Raw genomic sequence first — 24,942 nt, 5'->3', positions numbered from 1 at the left:
CAGTGGTGTTTATCAGGGTTATTTACATCATCTGTGCATGCGAAGTAGGCTGTCTGAAAGGGAGATTAAGTGAAACCCAGTTCCTCATTTGGGCAGAAAAGGGTTTAAGTAGAAAAGCCTGGTCCAGCACCATAGCCACTGGCTACTAAAAACATGAGGAAGTGGTGAAGAATTCAGGCACCACATACAGACCCAGAGGACAGGGAGAGGCCCCTCTGCGGAGTCCAGTCACTGAGGGCTGCAAGATTTAACCAGATATGGAATAGTCAGAAAAAGGGAGGCTTTCAGCTCTTATTTGTCAGAAGTTTCCTTTCATGATTTGTATTATAAATTCTTCCAAGGCAAGAGCCATGTTTGTTTATGACATTGAATAAAACCCTTAAACATAATTATCTTTCAGTACAATGATATTGCAGGCCAGGCGCAGTGGCTCAGGCCTGTAATCCCAGCACTTTGGAAGGCCGAGGCTGGTGGATCACCTGAAGTCAGGAGTTCAAGACCAATCCTGATCAACATGGTGAAACCCCGTCTCTACTAAAAATATAAAAAATTAGCTGGGTTTGGTGGCGGCCACCTGTAATCCCAGCTATTCAGGAGGCTGAGGCAGGAGAATCGTTTGAACCCTGGAGGCAGAGGTTGCAGTGAGCTGAGATCACACCATTACACTCTAGCCTGGGCAACAAGAGTGAAACTCCGTCTCAAAAACAAAAAAATACAATGATATTGCTTCTAATAACATGATAGAATGTTAGTAGGAATAATGTTCTGCTCTCATTTTACACAGACAGCCAACAATAAAACCCCCAACACAAAGCCTTCCTCTCAGTTACATCAACAGTGGTCAATTTTTTAAAAAGCTTATTTATTTATTTATTTTGAGACAGGGTCTCACTCTGTTGCCCAGGCTAGAGTGCAGTGACAGGATCACAGTTCACTGCAGCCTCAACTTCTCGGGCTGAAGCTATTCTCCCACCGCAGCCTCCAGAGTAGCTGGGACTACAGGTTTACACTCAGCTAATTTTTTGTAGTTCTTGAAGAGTCAGAGTCTCGCTTATTCGCCAGGCTGGTCAAACTCCTGGCCTCAAGTGATTCTCCCACCTCCACCTCCCAAAGTACAGGGATTACAGGGATTACATGCATGAGCCACCATGCCTGGCCTAAAAAGCTTTTTAATTGTAGTATAATATGCACACACAAAGTGTGTATCATATATAAATGTATGGCTTTAGTGAATTTTTGTAGATTGCACACACCCATGTAACTGGCACCTAAATCAATAAACATTATCGGCACCCAAGAAGCCTCCTTCATGCATCTCAACGCACTACTGATTTCTAGTAGCATTAATTAGTCTTTTTGTTTTTGTATTCTATATAAAGCAATCATTCTGCATTCGCAGTTTTGTAACTGCATTTTGTTACATGACATTCAGCCATATTGTTGTGAATGGTCAACATTTTTCATGTAAGTTTACAGAGGAGGGGAAAGAATCAGGAAGTATTACTATATTGCTGGGGCATTTCACATAAGCTAATATGATTTACATTTATTTATTTTATTATTATTATTTTTGAGATGGAGTCTCACTCTTGTTGCCCAGGCTGGAGTACAGTGGCGTGATCTCACCTCACTGCAACCTCCACCTCCTGGGCTTAAGCAATTCTCCTGCCTTAGCCTCCTGAGTAGCTGGGATTACAGGCACCTGCCACCACACCCAGCTTATTTTTGTACTTTTAGTAGAAACAGGATTTTGCCATGTTGGCCAGGCTGGTCTCAAACTCCTGACCTCAGGTGATCCACCTGTGTCGGCCTCCCGAAGTGCTGGGATTACAGGCGTGAGCCACCACACCTGCCCGATTTCCATTTGTTTAATTGATGCTGCTGCTACCCTCAATGCCCTGTTTCCAGGTGTTCCTGCAAGAACAAGAATTGTATGTGTGTGTTTAATCACGAAGTTACTTACACTTCAACTTACTTCATTTTGTTTCCATTCTGTTATAGGTATAAAAACCAGGTGCCAATAAATGTCCATGCAAACCCTGGAAAATACATTATTGAGAGTCGATATGGAATGCATACTCTGGAGATTAATGCGTAAGATAACATCAATGTCCATGTGCTGCTCAACAGTGCTCAGGGACGCGACTCAGCCCTGCAGTTAACAGCCATTCTCCCCACTTCCTCCCAGTGCTGCGTGATCACAATGAGGGACACTCATATACAGTGCTTCTCTGGGTGCACACCTGAAATGTATGACTGATCCTTACCATACGCACACTACCTCCCAAAGTGATTTTATATTTGAATTTAGTCAAAGATGATGAGAAAAAAACAATTTGCATCTTTTATCTTTTTATATACTTGAGAATTTTTCTTAGATGTAAGTATGAAAATAGGTTGCATAAAGAGGCATTTACATTAATAATCGTTTCAGAGTCCCAAATCAATATCATCATCACATTCTCTTGCTTTTAATAAATAAAGTCCATTGAATATGGGCTCAACTTGGAGATAATGTTCTTTCCTTCAGATTGCCAGGAACCTTGGGAAAGTATGCACTCTGTCAATCTGTGTTTATGTGAAGCAGGCTAGATATTGAGATGTTTAAGCTTAAAGTAAAATCCAAAGCAAAATTTGAAAACGAAACCTACATCAAAATTCCTAAGTTCCCAAACATTTATTATGCCTCCCAAGATGATTTTGAAATTCAAGCCTAATTAGGTGAATGAAAAAGCTAAACAAGCCCCACCATTTTCAGTTTAGATAAAACCACGGCGTGCATAAATGTCAAGGTGAAATTTATATCATTCATTCTCAAGGGACGTATAGCCGCCTCCTCAGATCAGAGGAGTTGGCCAAGTGATGCTAGGACCCTGTGACATTTGCCTAGCACTGACCCTGACCCGAAGTCAGGTCAGTTCTGCCAGTGGGTGGTTCTGCTGAAGCAGAACTTTCAAAATTAAGTAGTTATGAGACGGGCAACTGTATTTGCCTTCCTGGGGTTCTATTGATGTCTGTAAAATTTCAGCAAGAAAAAAGTTTACACAAACGAAACTGAACCCTGAGGAATAATGAAGAACACAAGAAACTGGTAGTAATAAGACATAAAACAACCTGCTTTGAAACCTTAGCCTCTTCATCTCTCCATGAGACCATTCTCTCCCTAATGGTCTGTTTTTTATAAGACATTCCAATTTCTGTATTATAACTTAGAAGAACATCCAAATGGCACTTCTTGTGTTGTGCTGTGAGCTGAAACTCCAAGTATGGTCTGAACCTTAGTGGAAATGAAGTGTAAATAACTTAGTTGAGGTTCGAAGCTAGAACACATAGACCAGCTGGGCTCAGGGTAGTTGTGGGACTCTACATGGAGATACTGCTTCTTTCTGTTCCCTGTTGCCCTGTTGCCCCCAGACTGAAACCCACCATAAGGGCAGGACAGCAGGGAAGCCACGCCCTCCAGTGTGCCTCTGGGTAGTTACCTGCTACAAAGGTACATGCCTGCACATTTTCTCCTCCCAGTGCAACTTTAGATAAGTAGATTATAATGCTGTTCACTATAATTTATGTGCCTAGCACTTGGTTGAAGTTTTTGACCTTTTTTTTTTTGTTTTTTGAGACAGAGTCTCACTCTGTCGCCCAGGCTGGAGTGCAGTGGTGCAATCTTGGCTCACTGCAATCTCCACCTTCCGGGTTCAAGCAATTCTACTGCCTTGGCCTCCAGAGCAGCTCGGACTACAGGTGTGTGCTGCCATGGCCAGCTAATTTTTTGTATTTTTAGTAGAGACGGAGTTTCATCATATTGGCCAGGCTGGTCTCGAACTCCTGACCTCATGATCCACCCGCCTTGGCCTCCCAAAGCTTTTTTTTTGACATTTTAAATGAACCTAGGCTAGGGTCACAGTGAACTATAGGTGTTCTCTCCCCACTCTATACTGCTGGCATGAAACTGCAGTAGATCACTTGGACTAGGTAATATCCCACAGGTAGCTAGATCAGAGACAATAGCTGTACCAGGAGAGCCAAAGAGCCATGTGTTAGCCATGATTTGCAGGGGACTGCGATAGCAAAGAGTTCCCTGATGGAACGGCTAGTAATTACAAGGACTGTCACTGTGATGGATGTTCATTTCCATCTGTTCTTTCAGATGTGATTTTGAAGATACAGCTCAGTACCGGGCCTCAGCGATGAATGTTAAAGGAGAGCTTTCGGCATACGCTTCAGTTGTGGTGAAGAGTAGGTTTGCTATGTTTTTTTTTTTTAATTTCTCCCTATTGTTTTAAAATAATCTATCACAAAGCAGTTCACATGTATTTCTGTTTTCTCCTCTAGGGTATAAGGGAGAGTTTGATGAGACTCGCTTCCGTGCTGGGGCTTCCACCATGCCCCTCAGCTGTAAGTTTAAAAACACATTTGCTAAGTGTCACCTCTGTGTTCAATATGGCATAATAAGCTAGTCCATAATGCTGAAATAAATATGTATTATATATAACGTAGTATATGCTAGGATGAATTTAGTAGGTATCTGCGGTTATTTACTTATTTTTTTTAGATTCTTTGGTTACTATTCTCTTTCTGAATCTAATTGCTTTTTTATGGTTTTATGAAAGTCCAGATACGATGGGCTAAAAATGACAAACATTTTAAGTCTTTCGGAGTTAAACTGAGAAAGATCATTATACAAACCTGGGCATAATGACGTAACCAACCACACACACACCCGAGTCTAGACTATATCAAAGCACTGTTACTCATCCTTAACTATCCAGATGGGCATCACTTCCTTGAGAAATCAAGTCTCACCCCCACTGCCATCCCTAAACCCTACCCAGTCAGGGTTAGGTGTCCCAGGTGAGGCCACGGCACCTTGTCAGAGCGTCAGTGAGGCTGGACACTGTTACCCATTGTGTGTCAGTCTCTCCCACTGGTCCATGAGCCACTTGAAGGCAAGGTTAGACCTTTTATCTCTAAACCCCAGGGCCTGCCACAGAGTACGTATTCAATAATGAATGAATAAATAAATGCCTTAAGTTATAAAGTGCAATCTAAAATGAAGTCTAAATGTGATTAAATAAAAACCTATTGACAATATTCTAGTCAGTGGTAATTTGCAAATTTGTGAATGTCATTTCATTTACATCAGAACTTCTATTTATGGGAAGCAATAAAAGCAAAATCTTTATGGTTGTTAAAATAATGATATAGTAGTCAGACTGAAAAAGGTAGTTAAGCCCTAACTTAGTTTTCACACATTAAAAAATAAATGGTAGTTTTGAAAATGGCAGATAGCTGTTTTTCACCTGTTTAGCTTGATGTCTATAGATGACCTACTGCACTGATTTCATGGAATGGCTTCTCATTTAATATCCCAAGTTACAATCATTGGTATCAGCCCTATGGGTGAGAAGGGATGACTAGTAGCGCAACAGAGAAGCACATCCCAAATCATATTCTTCTCCCATCTCTTGATTTATGCTAAGATAGAATAGTTGGGGCCAAGCGTGGTGGCTCGCGCCTGTAATCCCAGCACTTTGCAAGGCCAAGACGGGTGGATCACCTGAGGTCAGGAGTTCCAGACCAGACTGGGCCAACATGGTGAAACCCTGTCTCTACTAAAAATACAAAAATTAACCAGGCATGGTTGTGGGCACCTGTAATCCAAGCTACTTAGGTGGATGAGGCAGGAGAATCGCTTGAACTGGGGAGGCGGAAGTTGCAGTGAGCCAATATCACACCACTGCACTCCAGCCTGGGCTCTTGGGTTTGTTCTAATAGTTAACATTTATTGATCAGTTCTGCCAGACAATGTACTAACACATTTTTTATATGCATTGATTCATTTAATGTTTCCCAAAAGCTTATGAAGTAGTTGCATTTCCATCTGTGCTACGCAGATGAGGAAATAGTTTAGAGAGGTTAAATAGTGGAGCAACACCACACAGACTGGTAGAATAGGGATGTGTAACCTGGTCTTTTTAATTCTAAACCATTATTTCAAACAAGGAGTCAGCAAACATTTTCTGTAAAGGACTAGACTGTAAATATTGTAGGCTTTGTGGGCCATATGGTCTCGTCACAACCACTCAACTCTGCCTCTGTAACACAAAAGCAGCCATGCAGTAGGAGAATGAATGAACATGGCTGTGTTCTAATAAAATATTCTTTATGAACATTGAAATTTAAAGCTTCTGTGACTTTTCATGTCACAAAACATTGTATTTCTTTTTATTTTTTTCAATCACTAAAACATACAAAAACCATTCTTAATGGTCTAAACAAGAGGCATTCTAGATTTGCCCCACAGACTTGCCAGCCCTTGCCCTAAACCATTTTTCCCAGGATAGTAAGTACATGTGACAAAAGATTAAGGACATGATGATGGAATAATGTGTTGTCTTCTGGTTGTTAAACTGGGGTGCCTCCTACTGAACCCCAAAGTTACTTCAGACAGCCCAGTCCAATCTTAGATACAGAAGAGAACCTAGAAGTTAGGTCTGTTTCTAGGAGGCCTACTTGCCTTTCCAGCTGGGTCTGGAACATCTGGGCTACTACAGGCTCTCCCAGTAACCCTCACCTCTATGCCCTAAGGCAACTCTGGAACCAGGCCATCCTCCCAGCACTGTGCAAGATCTGTCAAGTTGTTTCTCTCTGGTCTCAATGGACATCGACACATAAAAGTGAGGCAGATGGGAGATGTGCTTCCAAAGAGAAGTTATTTCACTGTTGATTAGAGTTACCTGGGAACACACAAAATCAAGACAGTACAATGTACTGGCCAAGAGCACCAAAATGGCCAGTCAGTGCAAATATGGCTCTGCAGGGGAATGTGGTCAGTTATTTTGCCCTCCTATGCATCAGTTTCTTCTATAAAATGTGGATATTAAGTAGTACTTACCTAACAGCATTATTATGGGGTTTATGTTAGTAGGTATTAAATGCTTGGACCAATACTTGGTCTAAGTTGAATTCAATAAATGTTAGTTTGCATTTTCTTTTTCTTCTTTTTTTTTTTTTGAAATAGAGTTTAGCTCTTGTTGCCCAGGCTAGAGTGCAATGACACGATCTCAGTTCACTACAACCTCCGCCTCCCGGTTTCAAGGAATTCTCCTGCCTTGGCCTCCTGAGTAGCTGGAATTACAGGTGCATGCCACCATGCCCAGCTAATTTTTGTATTTTTAGTAGAGACGGGTTTCACCATGTCAGCCAGGCTGGTCTCAAACTCCTGACCTCAGGTGATCCACCTGCCTCGGACTCCCAAAGTGCTGGGATTACAGGCCTGAGCCACCACGCCCGGTCCAGCTTACATTTTCAAGAGCAGTGAAAGAAGTCTTAGGAAGAGAGACAAAATACGTGAGAAAGGGACTAAGTTTTGGAGTTGAGAAGTTGTGAGTGTGAATTTCAATTTCACACATGCTGTCTGTGAAATTCTGGCATTAGGTGTATGTTACTTTTGTGAACTTCCATATCCCCACCTGAAAGAGAGGAAGAAGATAATATCTATGGCATAGAGTTGTTGCAAGGAATATTTGATATGTCAAATGTGAAGTGCCTGGCATGTAATAACCCATCAATAAATGGTAAGTCCTTTCTTTGGTGAAAAAATAAAACCTAGGAGAGTTGATGATGCAGGCTGCATTTACTCAATCAATAAATAAGATATTTCTGAGAATAATAGTTTTTAAAGTTAGAATATTTTAAACTTTTCCATTTTCTCCCAATATTTCTTATGTTTTACTCAGATCATTAAAGAAACAGAAGCAACTTATTTTAAAACTCCATTAAAATTATTTAATCAAAAATTATTTTTATTTTTATGGATACATAGTAGCTGTACATATTGATGAGGTACATGTGATATTTTGATACAAGCATACAATGTGTAATGATCAAATCAGGGTAACTGGAACATCCATCATCTCAAGTATGTCTTCTTTATTTGTATTAGGGACATTCCAATTCCACTCTTCCCATTGTTTGAAAATATGAAATAAATTGTTAACTGTAGTTACGCTATTGTGCTCCCAAACACTAGATCTTATTCCTTCTATCTAATTGTATTTTTGTACCCGTTAACTAACCCTACTTTATTCCCCATCACACTATGCTTCCCAGCCTCTGGTAACCATCATTCTACACTCTATCTCAATGAGTTCAATTCTTTTTAGCTCTCACATTTGAGTTGATAGCAGTTCTTCTGTGCCTGGCTTACTTCCCTTAATGTAATGTCCTCTAGTTCCATCCATGTTGTTGCAAATGACAGGATTTCAATCTTTTTTTGGCTGAATAACATTCCACTGGGTATATGTACCACATTTTCTTTATTCATTCAGCCATGGATGAATACTTAGGTTAATTTCACATCCTGGCCTATTGTGAAAACTGCTGCCATAAACATGGGAGTGCAGATGTCTCTTCTACATATTGATTTCCTTTCTTTAGAATATATACCCAGCAGTGGAATTGCTGGATTATACGGTAATTTTATTTAGAGTTTTTGAGGAACCTCCATACTGTTCTCCATAGTGGCTGTACTAATTTACATTCCCACAAACAGCGTAGGAGGGTTCCCTTTCATCCACGTCGTTGTTAGCATTATTACCTGTCTTTTGGATACATTGTAATTGGGGTGAGATGATATCTCATTGTGGTTTTGATTTGCATTTCTCTGATGATTAGTGATGTTGAGCATTTCTTCATATACCTGTTGGCCATTTGTATGTCTTCTTTTTTTTTTTAATTGCATTTTAGGTTTTGGGGTACATGTGAAAAACATGCAAGATTGTTGCATAGGTGCATACGTGGCAGTGTGATTTGCTGCCTTCCTCCCCTTCACCTATATGTGGCATTTCTCCCCATGCTATCTCTCCCCAACTCTCCACCCCCCGTTGTCCCCCCCATTCCCCCAACAGACCCCAGTGTATAGTGCTCCCCTCCCTCTGTCCATGTGTTCCCATTGTTCAACACCCATCTATGAGTGAGAACATGTGATGTTTGATTTTGTGTTCTTAGAAATGTCTGTTCAGAGTTTTTGCTCATTTTTAAATTGGATTACTTGAATTTTTTGCTATTGAGTTCTTTAAGCTTCTTATATATTCTGGTTATGAATCTCTTGTCAGATGAAAAACTCCATTTTTATGAATAATGGATATAGCTATTTTGGCCCAAGAGTACAAGCAGTAGAGTTTAAATTAACTCAACATCTAAAATTAAAAAGTGCATATGTTGCCGCAAAAGGTTTAAGTCTAGGCTAAATGTGGTATTAATTTGCACTTAAGACATTAAACCTGGCCCTTTAAATTCTATTCATTACAATAATAAAAACAAGCTATATAACCAATAAAGCAAGAATTTCCATACAAATGGTATATGCATTCGTTCTAAATAGATCTTATATAGGGTTTTATTTTGGCCCAGATAAATCATTTGCCCATTTGTTCATTTCTTTGCTGTGACTGCTTTCTGCCTGTGCTTATTAAAATGCTTGTGTCTCTTTGATGAAGAAAAAAATTACTGATATTTGTTTTTTTTGTACCCAGTTGCTGTGACCCCATATGGTTATGCATCCAAGTTTGAGATCCACTTTGATGACAAATTTGATGTGTCTTTTGGGAGAGAGGGAGAGACGATGAGTCTAGGCTGTCGTGTAGTCATTACTCCTGAAATTAAACATTTCCAGCCAGAGATCCAGTGGTACAGAAATGGTGAGTCTTTACAATGAACGCTCACTTAGGTTCTTATTTGAAGGAAGTTGTAGACCAGATTGCAGATCTGTTTATCAGAGCTGGAAGTTAGAGGGAACTACCTATTACATGATTAAAAGGTTTTTACATGTATAGCAAAGTAGCAACACTTTCATATTTGTGGAGATGATATTTTCTTTTTAACAAGTAAGATATGGAAAGAATCATAAAGAATGGATATTCGGCCAGACGCAGTGGCTCATGCCTGTAATCTCAGCACTTTGGGAGGCCAAGGCTGGTGGATCACCTGAGTCAGAAGTTTGAGACCAGACTGGCCAACATGACAAAACCCCATCTCTACTAAAAATACAAAAATTAGCCAGGTGTGGTGGTGGGCACCTGTAATCCCAGCTACTCAGGAGGCTGAGGCAGAGAATTCCTTGAACCCAAGAGGCAGAGGTTGCAGTGAGCAGAGATGGCACCATTGCACTCATCTGGGCAACAGCGTGACAGTCTCAAGAAGAAAAAGAAAAAAAAGAATGTATATTCATTTTGTCAGTCAATCCATTTGGTAAAATGCCCATCTGCATAGACTTATTTATACGACAGAAATGGTATGTAACTTTAAAAAATACTTATGAAACAATAAAATCCTGATACTTATGAAACAATAAAATTCTGATATTATTTTAATTAACCAGAAGAGTACATTAAGAAGAATTTCAGACCCTCAAACTTTTGTTTTAATGTATTAAAGGCTTTTTATAATTTTAAAATTTTTGATAAGTATATTCTGTTGTATACAGTATATTCAAGTTACACTCATGGTCCCTTAAGGACACAAAAATAGATAAAATGATCCTTTCGTTTTGCATCATATTATAGCAGGCTGGTAGAACGGAAAGAAAATCCTTCTGTTGTCGGTTCCTCTGACTCTGGCTTTAAATCACAATTCAATCTCACTTTGCTTCCAAAGGGACTAGAGCCATGATACTTTGGTGTGAGAAAGACATAAGGATTTAATTTCCTCTTTTGAACTCCATTTGGGTTAAAGTCTATTTAAAGTAACACTCCGATCAAACCCAATCAAAGCAAAATAAAACAAAAAAGCTATCAAAACAAGTTGATGAGTTGAAGCATTGGACTTAAGAAATATGTTATTTCTAAAATAACAATAGGCCGGACACAGTGGCTCATGCCTGTAATCCCAGCACTTTGGGAGGCCAAGCGGGGGCTTATCACCTGAGGTCAGGAGTTTGAGACCAGCCTGGCCAACATGGCGGAACTCTGTCTCTACCAAAAAATACAAAAATTAGCTGGGTGTGGTGGCGCAAACCTGTAGTCCCAGCTACTTGGGTGGATGAGGCAGGAGAATCGCTTAAACTCTGAAGGCAGAAGTTGCAGTGAGCTGAGATTGCGCCATTGCACTCCAGCCTGGGTGACAGAGCAGGACTCTATCTCAAAACAAAACAAAACAAAAAAACATAAAATAAAATAATAATAAATCTTAGGTCCAAATACACTGAGTTTCTATACTAGAGTATCTCATAGAATAGACCAAGCCATATAAACTGAAGAGAATAAGGGATTGCCCAAAATCACACAGCCAAATTCTGGCCACGGGAGACCTCCAGACCTGCTGGTTTTCACTTTCTAAGCCTGGAGATCTTTTCATTACCATGTGCCTGCCTCCTTTTATATTGTCTGTATTAGGTCTAATATAGAAAAAAGCCTCATGAGAAAATTTGTACTTTCTCTTACCTGTCTGCCTCCTTTTATGCCTAGATATTGAAAAAAGCATTGACATTTAAGAAACTTAATGCTAGGAGCTAGCATGGGCCTACATACATAATTATCTGTGAGGCCAATGCTAGCTCCTAGCTAATAGAAGATGTGTCGTGGAGAGAGCAATGAATAGGGCCCAGGGACTTTCATCATCCTTTCTAATTTATCTTAAAGTCTTCACTAGGTTTATTTCTACAGAGGATTATATTTTTAAGCTCTTAAACACTTTAAAATTCCAGACACATTTAGTAGTGTGCTAGTAAGATCATCATATAATTTTTCTGTTTAATTGTTTTAGAAAATAAATTTTGGAAAAATACAGAAAAAATGAAAGAAAAAATAGTTAATGATAATGCTTTGCAATATTTTCCTGTAAGATACTTTATTATTATTATTCATATTACTATTTATTATTCAAATTCCATTTTGTTCAGGTAAAAAAACAAAGGCACAGAGAGGTTAAGTAATTTGCTTAAAGTTACATAATTAGTTAATGAAAGAGATTGGACTGAGCTGGGCACCGTGGCTCAGGCCTATAATCCCAGCACTTTGGGAGGCTGAGGTGGGCGGATCACTTGAGGTTTGGGGTTTGAGACCGGCCTGGCCAACATAGTAAAACTCCATCTCTACTAAAAAAAGCCTGTATATATATAAACTATATATATATATACACACACACACACAAATTAGCCAGGCATGGTGATGACTGCCTGTAATCCCACCTACTTGGGAGGCTGAGGCATGATAATCACTTAAACCTGAGAGGCAGATGTTGCAGTGAGCTGAGATCACACCACTGCACTTTAGTCTGGGTGACAGAGAGAGACTTCTTCTCAAATAAAAATAAAAAAATTAAAAAATTGAGATCGAAAGAGATCAGACTGAGATATGGGTCTTTCCGGAGCTGACTTTTTGGACCTGTGAACGGTGCCATCCTACAGGACCAAGAAACCTGGGGTTCGTTTAACGCTCTGCTGTCACGCCCTTGAAGTTCATAATCACTTTATCTTTGGCCTTGTGTTTTATACATGGAGTCCAAAGGTACTATGGCACATGCACACGATCAGAGTGGCCGTGCAGACTCAGGCTCCCGGGGCACAGTGGGGAGTGGGCAGTGTGAGCACCAGGCAGCAGGTTTGGTCTTCAGGTGTGCACATGAGCACCTGGGGCAGTCTGTGGCACCATGGCGTTTCAAGGTGATGGCAGAGACCAGAACCTAGGGCCAGATGGGAATTAGCAATGGTGGTGGCACTAGCAGCAGTAGCACTGGTGATGGGTCCCATGGCTGCAGAGGAGAGAAGGGGCTCAGTGTGGAGGCAGCACAGGGACACACAGTGTGGGGCCAGCTTGTCCGGCCTCCCCTAGAACTCAGCTCTGTGGGATCTGCACAAATATTAACTTCTGGCCTGGGCATGGGGACAGGAACTGCTGGCAATAGGACAGTATACTTTGTCAGTAAAATATTGTAAAATAAAAGTGTACAGGTAGACACTGCAATAAAGCACATAAGGCAGTTATTAGAATTCTTCGAGGTTCGAATCTCTGGTTTTGAGGCTTAGAAATTAAATTTAAAGATTGTAGCATTTGATGGAAAAGAACATTTTCACATGAAACTTTGGATAAGCTTATTATTAACAAGGAAGACAGTTTTAAAATTATCACTTATAATTGAAGGTACAGTAGTAGAATACATAAACATCCTGAATTATATACAAATCACAAAACCACGTGCAGCTTGTAGTATGTCGTCCACAAAAATTATAAGCCATATTGGTCAAAGCATTAAAATAAAACTGTATAAATTCACTCTTAAAATTAAATTGAGATTTACATGACACTGATTTGTATGAAGAGTTAAATCTCTTTGTAATAATTGTCCCTTAAGAATCATCAGTTCTAGATTACTAAAATTTATATTTTGAAATAGTTTCTCAGAAAGTTAACCAATATTGTCATAACAGCTCCATTAACAGTTGTATCAGCAGAAAGGTCCTTCTAAAAATATTATGGAAATTCATTCATGAGCTTGCATTTCTAAAGACTGACTGATGTTTCTTTTAATTATATAGATTTGAAATGAAGTTGCTAAAAGTATACATTTTGATGACTAATAAATGAATTTGCAGAAAAGCAGGCCAGAAATATCTTATTATCAATCAAGGTATCATACTAGTAACATATTATTATTGATTCCATATAAAATTATGGCACCAAAATATGATTTTTTGCAACTGTATTACCCCATTATATTATTATAAGTAATACAATATTTTTAAAGGAATAAGACATATTTTAGCACCTTTAATTGCACTTTTTCTCTGGTTTTTGAACAAGGGGCCTTAAAATCTAATTTTGCACCAGGCCCTAGCAGGTTACGTGTCTTCCCCCGATCCCCTTACTTTTGGTCCAGTATTTTTACCAGTGCAAGCATATCAGAATGGCTCAAAGTCCTAAAGACTTCCTCTAGTAGTTAAATCGCTTTCAATATATAAAAGGCTAAGGAGAGGGCCGAGCACAGTGGCTCATGCCTGTAATCCCAGCACTTTGGGAGGCCGAGGCGGGCGGATCACAAGGTCAAGAGATCGAGACCATCCTGGCCAACATAGTGAAACCCCATCTCTACTAAAAATACAAAAATTAGCCTGGCGTGGTGGCACACGCCTGTAGTCCCAGCTACTCGGGAGGCTGAGGCAGGAGAATTGCTTGAACCTGGGAGGCAGAGGTTGCAGTGAGCCGAGATTGCACCACTGCACTCCAGCCTGGCACCTGGCAACAGAGCGAGATTCTGTCTCAAAAAAAAAAAAGAAAGAAAAGAAAAGGCTAAGGAGAGGAATGGAGAGGAGACAAGAAGGAAGTAATAAAACAAAAATAAGTTAATTTGCTTACTTTTTATAAATTTCTAGGAGAACCTCTTTCTCCATCAAAATGGGTGCAAACACTTTGGAGTGGAGAGCGGGCCACACTGACATTTTCGCATCTCAACAAAGAAGATGAAGGCCTCTATACAATCCGTTTACGGATGGGAGAATATTATGAACAATATAGTGCTTATGTCTTTGTTCGAGGTAAGTGTCAGCAAAAACCAAAACACCTAACAATATTTAACACAATAAAGCCAAAGCAGTTTTTGATTACAAAACAGTTCAAACATGTTTTGTAATGATGAAAGAGTCATTTGAAAATTCTGGCCAGGTGCAATGGTTCATGCCTGTAATCCCAGCACTTTGGGAGGCCAAGGTGGGAGGATCTCTTGAACCCAGGGATTTGAGACCTACATAGTAACATAAGTGAGAACCCATTTCTACAATTAAAAAAAAAATTAACTGGGCATGATGGCATGCACCTGTGGTCCCAGCTACTTGGGAGGCTGAAGAGGGAGGATCACTTAAGGCCGGGAGATCAAGGCTGCAGTGAGCTGTGATTATACCACTGCACTCCAGCCTGGGTGATGAAACGAGAACCTCCTGTCTCAAAAAAAAAAAAAAGAAAGAAAGAAAAAGAGAAAGAAAAAAAGAAAATTATTGCAGATTACATTGAATAAGAATATATTAGTTTCCATTAAAATAGACCTAGGCCCAGTGGCTCATGCCTGTAATCCCAGCACTTTGGGAAGCTGAGACAGGTGGATCACTTGAGCTCAGGAGTTCGAGACCAGCCTGGGCAACACGGTAAAACCCCATTTCTACAAAAAATACAAAAAATTAGCCAGGCATGGTGGTCCGCGCTTGTAGTCTCAGCTACTTGGGAGGCTGGGGTGGGAGGATGAATTGAGCCTGGCAGGCAGAAGTTCCAGTTGGCTGAGATTGTGCCACTGCACTCCAGCCTGGGTAACAGAGTGAGACTCTGTCTCAAAGCAAAACAAAAAAAGTAGAACTAGTGTAAAAGGTGAACCCTGAGGGCACCAACTCAAAAGTCACCATTTTCCAGACCATGTTACTATCATTGATATCAGGACTTTATTCACCTTGTGGGAGCCACTAGTACAGTTGCCTATGGCTGTTCAGGTGGAGATACTAAATCCTAACGATACCAGCCAGCTCAGTTTAAGGAAGCTGCTGCAAAAGAGGGATGTGTGATTTTGGGTGTAAGCCTTTAATATGCATTTCAGAGAGTAAATTTATTATTTTATTTCAGTCCTCTTGGCCTGTAACTGAACTTTATAGCCTCTGTTTTGATGAACTAGGAAGAAAGGGGTTTCAACTTAATTCTTGAGACAAACCATAATTGTTGACTTTAGGAGTCTTTCTTTTTTTCAGTAGTATCTTAAATGGATTGGATATGTACAAGTGGAATATTATTCCTCCACAGGATCCTAGCACTTTAGAAGACCATTAGCACTTTCAGACTAACAGGGTAGTATTCTGTTTTTTTATGGGACAGTTAGGTACAGTCATAAGAAGAGATCTAGAAGAGGCACAAGAAAACAACGTTTATAACGCTCACAGGTCCTAGAAACAGGAATAGCAGGACCACATGGAAAAGGGCAGTCAGGAGTCAGAAGGGTCAGGAGGGGCAAAGGAGTGCATAGACCAAGGCCTTTTTGGAGTTTCCTTGGGAAAGAAAAGTAGGGCAAGTAAACAGGTTAGGATTGGCTAGTTGAAATAATTTCAGTAAGCTCTAAGTTACAGGTGTGGTCCCTACTTGCCTGGTACCTGGCCCCAGAGATGATTAAGGCAGAGTAACATTGCTTCCTGGGTTCTACAGGCCAGATAAAGGAGGAGTGGCTGAAGTGACTAGTTTGCATATCAGTTATGCTCCCTTCTGGGCCCTAAGAACTGTCTTACCTCAGGAAGGCAGGCAGGCCCTCCTTAGCCAGAAAGTGTCTAAGATGTTAAGGCCTCATAATATAGAGAAAATTAAAAATATTAACAATGCAGGTAGACTTGCTCATTTTTATCTGTCATGCACTAAATAGAATTGTACACTCATAAACATTTTGAGTACTCAACTGGGATCCACAGACTTCCAAAGATCTGTGATTAGAACTACATTTCAATATATAATTAAATTTTTTTGGTAATCACATGCATTTTATTTTATGTGCTTAAATGTATTACTCTCAGAAAGACCTCTATACTTTACCAGTTTCTCAAAGGAGTTGATGGCTCAAAGAATGTTAGGATTCTCATCGTAGCACAACCTCTTAATTTTAAGATGCAGAAAATGAGGCTCAAAAAAGTACAATAATTTACCAAAAACTTCAGTTAATTAGAAGGAGAAGTGGAACTAGGTTAGAGGTCTTCCAGTGGCTAACCCAGGATTTTAATCAGGATCTAGACTAAGCTGCTGAAAAGAAATAACAAAAGATTTGTTTCTCTCCTGTCTGAGGAGGTTGTATGATCCGGATGCCTCTTCCCAGGTCCCCTCTATGTTGTTATTGCACTGTCCCCTGGGGTACTGTCCCAGGCTCCCATCCCAGCCTATGGGGAAGGGAAAGAAAGGCAGTGGAGGGGCAGAGGCCGAATCGCACACATCACTTCTGCTTGGTGCACACTTAGCACATGCACACACTTCACAGTGAGGGGAGCCAAGATGTACCATCTCTTATTAGCCAGCCATGTTTTCTGCTGATGCTCAGGGGTCCTGGTACTAAAAGGAAGCAGGAAGGATGATTACTGGGGACAGTTAGCAGGCCATACCACATCAACATTGAACAATACAAATGAACACTGAATTCTGTCTCAGACCAGCAACTGATAAAGATATCTGAATATCTATAACATCTGAAAAATGTGTCAGGCTTTCTCCGCCACAAAAGCATCATGAAAAAGTCTGTATTGCCAGGGAAGAGAGGAGCTGGCCTTCTGGGTAAATGGCAGTGAGAACTGACACCCTGCAATTAGCAAGTGTGTTTGTTTAGCCAAATCACCAGGATAAACCTAGCTAGACGAGGATGAACTAAGCTAAGTCTTTACTTCCGCTTTCCGTTGTTTTACCAGAGCCAGAGAACATGACTGGCTGTTCAAAAAATCTTGTCATGCTATGGTGCTTCCTTCGTGAACTTTTCCTGGGAACCCTGACATAGTCAAGGGTTCCTCAACATTTCTCAGTGCCCACGCCCAGAATGGTGCCTCTTTGCCAAGTTTAGGCCAGACTTCACATTACTAACTATGGATGGGGCGAAGGTGTTCCAACTTAAAATTTACACTTAAGCCAGCTTTCAAATCCACAAATTAAGGAAATGGAAAGATTCTCAGTTTATCAGAGGATGGTGTGAGAGAATTGAAAAGATAAATGGAAAAGGCAAAACTGGAAAGGTAAATTTCAGCAATCATACTGTGAATTTTACAACTTTTAGAAAAAGACTTCACTTATAAATTTATTTTTAATGATATGTATTAGGTTTCTAAAAACGTGTTTTTGAGATATAATTTACATACCATAAAATTCACTCATGCCAAGTATACAATTTGGTGCTTTTAATATATTTACCAAGTTGGGCAACCATTACCCACACTTCACTTTTAGAAAATTTCTACCGGGTGCAGTGGCTCACACTTGTAATCTCAGCACTTTGGGAGGCCAAGACAGGAGGATCGCTTGAGCCCAGGAGTTTGAGACCAGCCTGGGCAACATAGCAAGACCCCATCTCTACAAAAACTAAAAACAATTAGTTGGGTGTGGTGCATGCCTGTAGTCCCAGCTACTTGAAAGGCTGAGGTGGGAGGATTGCTTGAGCCCAGGAGGTCGAGGCTACAATGAATCATGATTGCACCACTGCCTGGGTGATAGAATGAGACCCGGCCTCCAGAATAAGAAAGAAAAAAGAGAGAAAAGAAGGAAAGAAAGAAGGTAGGGGGGGATGCAAAGGGAGGGGAGGGGAGGGAATGAAGGGAAGGAAAGGGAAGGAGAAGGAGAAGGAGGAGAAGGAGGAGGAGAAGAAGAAGAAGGAGAAAGAGGAGGAGGAGAGGAAAAAGGAATAAGAAGAGGGAGGGAGGGAAGGCAAGGCAGGCAGGAAGGGAAGAGGGGAAGGAAGGAGGGAGGGAGGGAGGGAGAGAAGGCAGGAAAGAAGGAAGGAAGGAAGGAATAAAGGGAGGAAGGAAGGAAGGAAGAAAGAAAGAAATTTACATTACTCCAAAAAGATTTCTTTTTTTTTCTCATCTTTTTTTTGAGACAGAGTTTCGCTCTTGTTACCCAGGCTGGAGTGCAATGACGCGATCTCGGCTCACCACAACCTCTGCCTCCTGGGTTCAAGCAATTCTCCTGCCTCAGCCTCCTGAGTAGCTGGGACTACAGGCCTGCGCCACCACGTACAGCTAATTTTTTTGTATTTTTAGTAGAGATGGGGTTTCACCGTGTTGACCAGTATGGTCTCGATCTCTTGACCTCGTGATCCACCCGCCTTGGCCTCCCAAAGTGTTGGGATTATAGGCGTGAGCCACCGCACCCGGCCAAAGATTTCTTCTCCCTATTTCCCTCTCCCATACCCAGTCTAGCCTTCTGCAACCACTAATTTACCCTCTATCTCTATAGATTTGGCTTTCTGGACATTTCCAGATCTCTTTGGTTTTTTATGTCTGTCCTCTTTGGCTTTACATGTTTTGAGGTTCATTCATATAGTAACACATATTGTTCCTTTTTCTTATTAAATTGCATTCCAATGCATGGATATGCATCCTTTGCCTATACGTTCACCCACTGATGGACAGTGGGACTGTTTTCATTCTTTGGTTATTATAAATGACTCTAATATAAACATGTATATTCATATTTATAGGCCTATATCTTCATTTCTCTTGGATACCTACCTACAAGTGGAATTGCTAGGTCATATGATAAATTTGTGTTTAACTTTGTAAGAAACTGCCAGTGTTTTAAATAATATTTGTTTCTATTTTTTTAACTTTGTATTCATTGAGCTGCATGAGGCCACTTCAGGGCATTGCTTTGGGGCTCTGATATTCTTGCAGCTTAGAAAATAGCTTTCATACCAGAATGATCAGTGTATAAAGTACCATATGTCTGCAGAAACACATTGTAAAGAGCTGTACACATTTGGCCAGGGTTTTATTACATAGATAATATGTGTTCACTGTGAAAAAATAGATAATATAAATTTAAGAAATAAAAAGTAAAGCCATCCATAAGTCTACCACCCACAGATATCCAGTATTATCATTTTATTACATATTCCTTGAGGGTTTGATGTATTCTTTCCTTCACTTCCTCTATTTCTTTTTTTTTCACACACACACACTCTCTCTCTCTCTCTCTTTCTCATGAAGAGAGAAAGAGACAGAGAAATAATGTGATAAAGAATGTCATAAAAATGTCATGAAACAAGAGTTGAAAATGGCAACTAAGTATTTGAAAAACTTTTCATTAGTAATCAAATCAATGAAAATTGAAATGAGGCTGGGCACAGAGGCTTACACCTGTAATCCCAACACTTTGGGAGGCCCAGATAGGAGGATCACTTGAGCCCAGGAGTTCAGGACCAGCCTGGGCAACATAGTGAGACCTTATCTCTATAAAAATTTTAAAGAATTAGCTGGGCATAGTGGAGTGTCCCTATAGTCCTAGCTACTTGGGAGGCTGAAGAGGGAGGAGAGCTTGAGCCTGGGAGGTTGAAGCCGCAGTGAGCTGATTGCCTCACTGCAATCCAGCCTGGGCCACAGAGTGAGACCCTGTCTCAAAAAAGAAAAAAGAAAATTGAAATAGATCTTTTTTCCTATCATATTGAAATCCACTGGGGTAAAGGGATGGCGGGACAAGCACTGCTACAGTGGCTGGTGAGTATAAACTGGTTCAGCTTTTCTCAGGGTCTTTGCCACTGATATCAAAAACAGACATTTCCAACAATTCTAAGAACTAAGTGGACAAAGGTGAAAAAAATGTTTGGGGGAAAATTGGAAGAAATATAGATATTCACCAATATGCAATTTATAGAATAAAGTATAATAGATGTTCCATGAAACAATGGTATAACACACAGCAACCAAAACCAGTGTCTACCTCCATGTATTGATATGGAAATATATCAAGAAAAAACAGCTTACATGAAACTATATAGTACAATCACTTTGTTTCAAAAATAATCATTTCTGAGTTTGTAAGTGTAGAATAAAAGTCTAGAAAGATTTAGGCCAGTATGTTAATAGTAGTTATCTCTGAGTTATAAAAAAGGGATTTTAACTTTTTTTGATTATCATATATTTGATATTATATATATATAATAATTTACAATAAAGACTGACAATAGAATTACTCACATTTTGCAAAAAGTTATTAATAGTCTATGTCAGAGGTCAAAATACAAAGAGTTGTGGGCTAATCTTTGATCTAATCATCAAACCTACAAGAGTTTGACCATTTGGAGGGCTGGGATAGGGAAGGGCAGAGGTGTAGAAGAGGATTAATGTTGTCTGAAGGGTACTATAGACCCCACACTGTGTAGCAGCTGCTAGAAGCCAAATACTGTTTCCTTGCGTCACCATTTTCTTTTGTCATCCCAATTATGTTTTGTTTCCCATACTACATTGTAGCTTCTTGAGAACAAGAAGGATTTTTTTTTTTTTTTGAGACAAGGTCTTGCTCTGTCATGCAGGCTGGAGTGCAGTGGCAGGAACATAGGTCACTGCAGCCTCTACCTCCCAGGCTCAAACAATCCTCCTGCCTCAGCCTCCCAAGTGACTGGAAACACAGGCTCACCCTACCACACCTGGCTATTTTTTTTTAAATATAGAGACAGGGTCTCACCATATTGCCCAGGCTGGTCTCGCACTCCTAGGCTCAAGTGATCTACTTGCCTCAACCTCCCAGAAGTGCTGGGATTACAGGCATGACCCACTGCACCCAGCTAGGATCTTTATTTTTTAACTTTTGCAGTTAACACCTAGAAGAATACTGAATGAATGAATGAGTGAATGAATGCCTGAGTAACTTGGAAGATTGTCAAGCCCACCTCAGTTCCAATCAATGCTATACAAATGCTGAACAGTGGCTCCCTGAATGCCTGCTGTCTGCCAGGCTCTGTTACAGTACATTCCTGCCATCATGCATCTATGCAATGGATGCCCAGCTCACTAAACTCTGCAGAGGCTGCTGGTTGTTGTACTATAGGCCATTAGCAAAAGGACATGACTAGAGGTTGCCAGCTGTCCCCCCGGCAGCTGAGTGGCTTTCTAGCAATGCCTCTTTTGTAGCCCAAGCACGTCAGTCTCAGCATCCCCACCTCCTCTGCAGCTCTGCTCTGCCTTTGCCATTAGCATCCCCACTGTCTGCCATCCAGTGCTCTCAAAGCCTGAAAGGAAAGAAGTGTCTCCTCATCAAAATGCTCGTTTCCCAATGAGTGGCATGCAGAGATTCTACATTAAGTTTTAGGCACGATGAATTAGTTACATTCTCCTATAGCACTTCTGCAGGAGATATTTGCCTAGACACTTTCCTGTTGATTCATAGAGCAAGAAACAGAATGTTCAAAACCCAAGTGGCTTGAGCTCTTCAAGATAATGCAAACCTATTAAATGGAGAAGTAGACAAATATTTCTGCCATGTTATCAAATGTCCTTGCAACTCTTAAGAGTTACAGAATGTAGATCATAGGAGAAGAAAGTGTTTGTTCGGTTGACATGGGTGCTTTCCCTTGAGTGAGTGGCTCCTGCATGTCTCAGCCTCTTCTACTAACTGTTTATGAAAGCGCTGGTCAAATGCCATGCGGAATTGGCATGTGGCCTTCTCCTCCAGGGACCCTGCCTCTTGTCTTAATTATTCTCACTTAAAAGGTTACTAACTGAATATTTTATTCCCCCTTTTCTCCCTCCTATAAACAGCCCTGATTCACTAATTTAGCTGTGTCTAAGGGGCCTCGTGGTCAGGGAATCTCATTTCATAAACAGCGATTGTATTCTATTTCTTGTATTATTCCAGACTTTTACTAAACTCAGATAAACTAAGCTCAGATGTGAGTATTGCATCGGAGTTCTTTTCCTAAATATCTTCAGCTTGGTAACAACCATTTGATTAAAACAAATGTTTTCTTTTCTCTTTTGAAATGGTAGTGTCTTGCCTTGGGACGGGCAAAGCTCCATGACTCGTATTCTCTTGTGGATGCCTCCAGAAGGGGCATTTGTCCCCCTTGGGAGCCTTTCTTAGTTGTTTCTTAGCAACATTGCACAATCAATGTCATGAGAACTGAATTTCTGGCACAACTGACTTGTCTGAATGCAATCTTCAGCCTCTTCATATTAATTTTCTTTTGGAACATTTTGGGCTGCAAGGGTCATGAGGCAAAGGTCATGGGTTCTTTTCAGAGCACTTTCTATTTTTTAACACAGTGTTCTTCCTGCAGAAGGTAAAAAACACACATTGTTATGTTGATCAACAAATAGCAAGATTTGATGCTTGCTGTGTAGGGGCCAAAGATTGAGCCACTGTGATGATGTGGTAAGAAGCATGTGCACTGAGACCTCAGCCTGCGAAGCTGACAGCATGTCTGAGAGGGTTAATGAATGGGATCCTTCTCTGTCTCCACAGATGCTGATGCAGAGATTGAAGGAGCCCCAGCTGCTCCCTTGGATGTGAAGTGCTTGGAGGCCAACAAAGATTATATCATCATCTCTTGGAAACAGCCAGCTGTCGATGGAGGGAGTCCTATTCTGGGATATTTTATTGATAAGTTAGTGCATCTGTTACAGTTATTTGGTCATAGAGATGCATGCTTGATTTCTCCCATCATTTCTAGGGGAAATCTTTTCTGGCCTTCCTCTCCTCCTCTGTTTCTATTTCTGTATCTCTCTTTGTCTTTCTTTTTTTCTTTGCCTCTGTCTCCATCTGTCTCTCTCTTTCTGTGTATGTGTATATATGTACATACACACACATACATATAATGGTACATATATATATGTGTATATGTATATAATGGGTATGTATACCCATTATAGATACGTGTGTGTGTGTGTGTATTGAGTAAGTACTTAGAAATGCTGATTTCTAATTGAGTGCTTTTACAGCAGTTGGTACCTGATACCTAGGGATGGAGTGGATCACTCCCCAGCAGACAAATGTGACAGCTCATATCATACTGTTACAAAATTCATCTTTGGAATTTAGGTAAGTAGGTAGGTAGATATATATATTTTTTTCATTTCTAAGATGGCCTCTGTTAAGTCTCTAGTAGGTCTACAAATCCATAGCATTCTTGCCAAATTAGTGACATGAGCTCCTAGTCAAATTCAAAAAAATTCATCTTTGGAATGTAGGTAAAAATGATGAATTAGATATTTACCTACATTCCAAATATGAATTTTTTGAATTTGGCTACCAGCTCATGTCACTAATTTGGCAAGAATGCTGTGAATTTGTGGACCTCATAGAGGCCACCTTGGAAATGAAACAATTGGAATTCAACATAGTTAATGTCCATATTCCTAATATGTCAATAATTTAAGAATATTTATTTTGGTAATACTACCAAAGTCGTATTTCTATCTCAGGATGTGGTTTCAAGTTATGCAAAGAAGTAACAACAAAAAATCAATAGTGCAAATGACGCACTATCTACAAGTTCTTGTCTACATTCTCCAAAAGTTAGAGGCTCTGATATTTATAGTAACTGGGCTTTACACATTAATTATGACATGAGTTTGGACAATATAGACAGTAAATTTAGATTACTGGCCTAAATAACATTGTTCTCTAACTTGGTTTCTATTCAGATCATTGCTCCAATTCTCTTTTCATTTTTGAGTAATGAAATCTCATTGTAGAAATCACTAGGGATGGATAATCTGGGTCGTATTAGCACAATGGGTTTGCACCAAGGGTGTATTGAACCTCGCAGTACGTAAATATATGTGATTGTGCTCAGAACTATTTCTAAGAAATATTTCTGATAAATCATATACTATTTAACCCTATATGTGAAATAATGCTTTCATAACATTTCATCATTTAGTAGTGATGGACTGTGAAGGTTTAGATATATTCTTTTTTGTGCTTTATTGTCTTTGGCACATTTCCAAGAGATTTTTAAACTTTGATCAGTGAAAGGCTGGGGTCAATATGTACATTTTGTCCTCCTCTGGTCTTAGTTGTAATGAAGATACCCACCTTGAGGCCATTATATATTAGACATTTACTGTGTGCATGGCACTGTTCTAAACACTGCATATATTAACCACTAACCCATAACTACCTTTTAAGGTCAGTACTGTTATTTCAAGTAGGAAATGAATATCGGCCAAAGACCACATGTCAGTGAGGAAGCACTAACTCGCCTAAGATCACACAGTTAATAAGTGGCAGAGCTAGAATTCAGATGTGAGCTTGGCTGTAGGTTTCTGCTCCAACATGCTGTGAAAGTGTCAGAAGTGGTGGCTTCCACCTTTCCTTCTGCCCACATGAGCTTAGGAAGCACGCTCTAGTATCACTGGGTCACCACAGCAGTATCTGCACAGAGAAGAGGCTGAATCTCTGGAGACAGATGTAGTTTGAAGAATTGTCCTGGCCCTCTCAGCTTCTGCCACTGCCCTACCTC

General features: G+C 40.2%; 1 protein-coding gene across 1 annotated transcript in view; it reads left to right on the top strand.

Moving 5' to 3' along the window:
• The window catches only part of LOC135276074 (myomesin-1-like), a 148,739-nt gene that overhangs the window by 44,464 nt on the left and 79,333 nt on the right, over positions 1-24,942 (top strand). Inside the window, exons 6-11 of the mRNA XM_064379371.1 lie at positions 2,002-2,094; positions 4,148-4,236; positions 4,333-4,395; positions 9,537-9,701; positions 14,369-14,530; positions 22,941-23,082. Coding sequence (XP_064235441.1) covers positions 2,002-2,094; positions 4,148-4,236; positions 4,333-4,395; positions 9,537-9,701; positions 14,369-14,530; positions 22,941-23,082 — 714 coding nt within the window. The remainder of the gene's footprint in view (positions 1-2,001; positions 2,095-4,147; positions 4,237-4,332; positions 4,396-9,536; positions 9,702-14,368; positions 14,531-22,940; positions 23,083-24,942) is intronic.

This window comes from Aotus nancymaae, unplaced genomic scaffold (genome assembly GCF_030222135.1).
Source record: "Aotus nancymaae isolate 86718 unplaced genomic scaffold, 86718_ANA_hifiasm-v0.15.2.pri h1tg000020l, whole genome shotgun sequence".
Classification (NCBI taxonomy): Eukaryota; Metazoa; Chordata; class Mammalia; order Primates; family Aotidae; genus Aotus; species Aotus nancymaae.
This window is presented reverse-complemented; position numbering and strand designations above follow the sequence as displayed.